The sequence below is a fragment of the Myodes glareolus genome, chromosome 16 (genome assembly GCF_982192425.1).
Source record: "Myodes glareolus chromosome 16, mMyoGla1.1, whole genome shotgun sequence".
NCBI lineage: Eukaryota > Metazoa > Chordata > Mammalia > Rodentia > Cricetidae > Myodes > Myodes glareolus.
In genome coordinates, this window is record NC_142041.1 from 28674933 (window position 1) to 28680932 (window position 6000).

A 6000-nucleotide genomic window follows, 5' to 3' on the forward strand; every position below is an offset into this window, starting at 1 on the left:
ATTATGTATACAATATTCTGTCTATGTGCATGCCTGAAGAGGGCACCAGACCTCATTACAGATGATTGTGAGCCACCATGTGGTTGCTGGGAATTGAACTCAGGACCTTTGAAAGAGCAGTCAATGCTCTTAACCACTGAGCCATCTCTCCAGCCCCAGGGGATTGGGATCTTAGCAGACAGGAGGATGTGTTGGCTCTTAAAACAGGGTACACCCCCTCACCTAGACAGACTGCCTTGCCCAGACTGCTTGAATGGGCACCTTTCCCTATATCCAAGGGTGTTCTTCAGTTCCTCTTTCTCCCAGATGCTCAGCCAACAGATCTCGTCCCAAGGAATGATTGTGGCTGGCATCATTTCAAACATGAAGCTATTATCAGTTACTCAGGTCCCTAAGTTGCTGGCTTTGTTTCCTGGATCCCAAAAGAAATTTAAAAATATAAGTTAGGTTACAGAAACTGGACTGATTTATAATTTGGTCAAACTGAAGAGAGAAAGAGGCCACTTTCCCTCCAATGTGCTGGTGGCTGTCTGAGGATTATGGAAAACCCTGAGGCAAAGGGCAGGAGCAACAGACCTTTAGCTGAGATGGTTTAACCCTTGGAGAGGAAGGTGAGTGGTCCCAGGCTTCTTCCATCGGCTCTGCTCTCGTCAAGGAGAGCCCGGGTGTTTTTCTTCGTATGAATTTTGAACGTCCCTTCTGCCGGCCAGGATCCCAGCCTGTTCCCGGCATGGGCTGACAACTACAAAGTTCCTAGCCCTCTCTTCTGTGAACTTCTGAGGAGTCTCCCTGAGCAACAGGTCCTTTGGGGATAGGGGTACACTTCATATGTACCCACAGATCTCAGAGGCCACCAGGCCCTGAGTAAACTCTGAGAAGCACCCTGTTGGGATTGAGTGCCTTTGCCCCAAAGCCATATGGCTCCACAGAAGCTAGGACCCAGCCTCGCCAGAACCCAGCCTCCCGTGGTTCAGCTTCACCGTGGTTTCCCCCGAACAAGTTGCAGAAGCGTTCTGTCTCTTTCTTTGTCTTTGTAACCGGGGGTAGCGATGCTTTGCTCTTTGTTTTCTGTTTTTCTAAGCAAGGATCTCAGATTGATTTGGAGTGGTTTGCCCCTGAGAACACAGATACCGGAATGTAGCCCTGGAGGCACTGCAAAGCAAAATCCGGCAAAAAATGCCTCTGGGAGCAGGAAGTCATCCCCTGGGCACATTCCCTGCAAACAGCTTTTATAGAAACTAAGTGACTGACTTGACGGTCTTGTAAGACTTTAAGGATGTGGCCAGGAGAATGGAGGCAGAGGTCTTTTCCTTTCTCATCCCTACTCCGTCAGTACCATGCCTGTACCTCCTCCCACTGCCAGCTCATCCCATCTCTAGCTTCTGGCCTCCTTCCAAGAGTTCTGGGGTCTTTGATGAGGAAGGGGCTCGCTCCCAGAGAAGGTAGCACAAAGAGGGCGGTACTTAAACTGGGCCATGAGCTCCAGAGGAATCATATTCCAGGTGGGAAACCTAAAAGCAAAACCACAAGGAGCACCAGGGTGTGTTGTCAGAAACGAGCCACCAGAGGGCAGCACTCAGGGGAGAAAAGACAGACGGTTCATCCAGAGCATTTGGAGGAGAGACCTTAAGGGTCACATCAGGGTGTGTGTGTGTGTGTGTGTGTGTCCCACCTTCTGTGACTTCCCAATGCTAGGATGGCAGGGTTAATAACCAAAGAAGCTGTAAGACCAAGAAGGAGCTTCTGGGAGGGCTGAGCTGCTAGGTACAGCAGTGGCAGAGGGCAGGGAGGAGGGAGTAGGCAGCTGGGAAGCCTAGGATTGAAAGCTGGGGGCTGGAATTGAAAGCCATACCACACAGAGCCTTGTGTAATTCAAGATGAGTGATACCTATATATGAAGCATTGGTTGGGTCCTTACAATTTTGCCATGATAGTTACAGTAGTCAGTGATCCCCACCATGGGGGTGGTAGGGAGTTGGCAAGATGCAGTCTTGTTCCTGCTAGTCCTAAGACGAATAGTAGGTACCTGTGAGCCCCTGTCAAATGCCTGCTTTGTGTCTGAAGGTTTAGACTATTGAGCCAACAGATCTTGGATTTAAGGGGACACAGATCCCTACACTCAGAATAGATTAGCCAAAGTGGGAGCGAAGGGCTTTCAGGAGAGCAGCCACTCCTCACTGTGTCTCTCTTTCCTGCAGCATCCAACGCCGGTTGTCCCTCCAGCTCCCGATCCTCCACCACGCCTACCTCCCGTCCATTGGAGGCGTGGACGCCAGCTGTGTGAGCCCCTGTGTCAGCCCTACCGCCAGCCCCCGCCACAGACATGTGCCACCCTCCTTCCGAGTCATGGTCTCGGGCCTGTAGGAGTAAGAGGCCTGGGGCCGGGGCCTCCCCGGGGACAGCACCATGCTGGGCCAAGGCACCCGCCTCTGGCGCGCTGAAGGCGGTGAGAAGCTGAGCACTACGCCGCCTCTCCAGGGCTGGAACGGCGCTCAGACAGAGGGACTCGGCACCGACCTCGAGCCTTATTTGCGGAAGGTCTTACTCTCGCGAGGGAGGCAATGACTTCTTCTTGGTGTCTGCAAGCAAAGAGGAGTTGGGACGCCTGAAACTTGCAAAAACAAATCAAAATCCAGACAAAGGAGAGAGGTCACGGACTCCAGCCATCCTCACCAAGTGGCCAGAGCAAGGGCTCTGCAGAAATGGCCTCGGCACTCTGCACACACGTCATCGGCGGTGCCCGCCCCCACACACCAGCCCTTCTCCACTCTGGGGAAGAAGGTGAGCAGGGCCACCAGGTCCCCAGCAGCTGGCCCAGCCCACCTCAGGCTCCCTGGAACAGGGAGTCCACAGGAAGGGCAGACAGACAGACAGACACAGCCCTGGGGCTGGGGAACCAGAGCCGGCAGCTGTGCATGCTCCCAGGGGACACTAATCGGAAGAGAGATGTTTGTTACTCTCTGATAAATGCCACACATTAACACAATAACACCCGTTCTGGGGACTGTGGGGATTCAGGGCACCTGACTGCAGAAACACTCTGCAGTGTTCAACCGACAGTCTGTCATGCTCCCACCATGTCGGCCATGTCCTTGTGTTCAATTTTAGGGTTCCCGGTAATAAGGGGAACCACCCGAGCTAACCATGGAATGTCTGCTCCCAGAAAACACGATAAAGAAAGATTGTGCACTTTAACCTCTCCCGTGGGGGCCCAAGGGCTGCTGGGATTTTTCCCCCCATTGACTTTGTTTCTGACCAAAGTGAATCAGGGGCATTCTGCTAAAAGTCATCCCTGTGTTCCAGGGGAGAGTTCCAGAAGGCAGCCTTCCAGTGCCCCTCCAGCCCAGCCCGTGTGTGACCCCCTCGGGTGTCACTGGGGCGGTCAGTCAGCAGGCTGGTTCTCACCTTCCACATCATATTTCCCTTGTCATTGAACCCCAAAGAGCACCGGCCTGAGAGTCAGACCTGGATTTGAGTCTTCAGTCCCTTCAGACTCCCTCCGTGACCTTGGGCAAGTCACCAGTGTCTCTCTGAGCCTCAGTTTCCCCTCCGTAACAGACTGGGGTTGAAATAACACCCATCCTGCCTACCTCACAGGGTCACTCTGGGGATGGACGCTCATCCAGGAGAGCTTTGCACTGTGAAGCAGCCCTGACCTGTGAGGTATTAGTGTGACCTTGACCTTCAGCCTTCCCACAAGCCGGGGGTGTGGTGTGGCCCAGAGAAGCTTCCAGCAAGGCCCTCTCCCCCAGGGACAGCCCAGCGGGAGGGAGGCTCAGGACTCTCCTGACATTCCTAGACAGGTTCATCCCTTGCTAAAGGCCTGAATGGCGGTGTCCAGGGGTGTCTGCACAACTGAGCGGCTCGCTCACGCCCTGAAGAATCCTAACGGCAGCTTCCACAAGCAGGCAATAATCTCTTCCCAGACCTGGCAGTCAGGAACACACACACTGCTGTCAACCACCAGGCTGTGACGAAAGGGCCCGCGGGAATGACCATCACCAACATTTCAAGACTCCCTAATTCACGTAGCATAGCTCTCCCTTTCCCTCCCTCAAAGAGAGGTTATGGAGGTTCTGTAGCTTTTAAGGGGGAAAAAAATGTCAACCCATCACAGGTCAAGTTGATGTCATTCTCTGTTAGGCACTAAAACTCCCTGCTGTCACTCACTGTGTGTTAACCAGTATTTCCTTGCTCTTTTGATTTCACCGAAACCAAATTTCATTTAAAAGATCACATTAATTTTTTTCAAAGGGAAAGAGATAATTAACTGTACATAATGTATACAGACAAAAAAACCTGTAGAAATATTACTCCAGCATAGCAGGAAAACAAAAACAAAAACAAAAGTATTGGATTGTCGGAGGTGAGCGTGTGTCTGTAATCCCTTGTGACTCCGATCCGTGCTCTGTCTTCTAGGTAAACCCACAAGGTACATCTCTGTCTACTGATCCTGTAGGTTCACCATTTTTTTTTAATTTCTCTGCAATTAATTAACAAGCCCCACAAAGTGATTCTGGCTATCTACTGGTTCTGTTCTTTTATATGCAGCAAACACTTGGTCCATTTCCTAGAGGCTTCCGCCCAAGGGCATCTTCCAATGACGTTAGTGCACACACACACACACACACACACACACACACACAAACACACACTCACACACACAACTGCTTTCAATTAGACCGGAACTGGCAGAATCAAATGTAAATGAGGAGTTTCTCTCACCCCACTGCATGGTATCAATTTTTAATAAATTGTTGCAAATTTGTTTTTATGAATAAAAGGGGGGAAAATCCTGTTGGTTTTAATGTCCATTCTTTCCTGGGGTCTGAAACTCAGGGGGTGACTCTGACGTGGCTGCTGGGCACTGACTTTCTCTCATTTGTGTTCTATTGACAGTCACAGGGGAGTCTGCAGCCGTGTGACTCCCAGCTTCATTCATTCATTCATTTTTAGGTTGAATCTCTCTCACTGTTTATTCCACCAAGGTTAGCCTTGAACTTACGATCCTCCTGCTTCCTCCTGCTTCCTGCCACAATCATCCTGACCTCAATTTCTGATTGTCCCAAGGGTTGGAACCTGACCTAAACTATGTCAGTCAGTAAACCCCTTCTTTCCATGAAGAGGAATTTACTCTGCCGCATAAGAGAAAAATAGAGTCAGGACATGAGCTAAGTGCTCACAGAGTGCATGTCTTCAGGGAATTGTCGGTAGAGTCCAGTGGCAGCCTACTTCTTCATCTACTGCTTGGTTAGGCCACCTTGGTTGGAGGGCTAGATGGGGTTTCCTGGGGAGCAAATAGTGGTTTGTGGAGCCAGTGAGCCCAGTGTGGCTCAGGGATCATCTAGGCTTTCCAGCCTGGTGTGAGGCCTCCACCATCACACAGTTTTTCTCTACTGAAGCCGCAGTGAGCATCTCTGGCACAGAGCCCCACAGGAAGCTGCTCATTTCTGCTCCGGTGGCAGATCTGGCCAAGTAACAGACAATGGCAACTGGGATTGTAATGTCAGCGAGCCCTTAAGGCTGAGGTTGAGCGGCTCCGTGGAAGGCACTCAAGTCTCACGCCATCCTCAACCAGATGAAAGCTCTCAGCTGGGAGGATGAGTAAGTCCTGGGATGCACAGCCAGGATGTGAGAGGGGAACTGAATACAGCCACCAGTGCCCCAGTGTGTCTTCTTCGTTTTATTTTATTTTATTTTATTTTTCTTGGTTTTTTGAGACAGGGTTTCTCTGTAGCTTTAGAGCCTGTCCTGGAACTTGCTCTATAGACCAGGGTGGCCTAGAGCTTACAGAGATCAGACTCTCTCTGCTTCCCGAGTGCTGAGATTAAAGGCGTGCGCCACCACTGCCTGGCTTCTTTAACTTGTGTCAAATAAATAAAAATAAATAAGCAGCTAGCTACAGATAACTCATTATTCTTGTTTAGATTCTATTGAAATGAAAACTTACCTTTTCTTGGTGTTACAATAGAGTTACAGACTGCTGAGATCGACCTAGGG

At 50.7% G+C, this 6000-nt stretch overlaps 1 protein-coding gene across 1 annotated transcript in view; it reads left to right on the plus strand.

Moving 5' to 3' along the window:
* Gabbr2 (gamma-aminobutyric acid type B receptor subunit 2) overlaps window positions 1–4796 on the plus strand; it is a 353494-nt gene extending 348698 nt beyond the window's left edge. Inside the window, exon 19 of the mRNA XM_085677181.2 lies at window positions 2199–4796. Within this exon, the coding sequence (XP_085533307.1) occupies window positions 2199–2364 (166 nt within the window). The 3' untranslated portion in view covers window positions 2365–4796. The remainder of the gene's footprint in view (window positions 1–2198) is intronic.
* Window positions 4797–6000: the final 1204 nt, after the last annotated feature.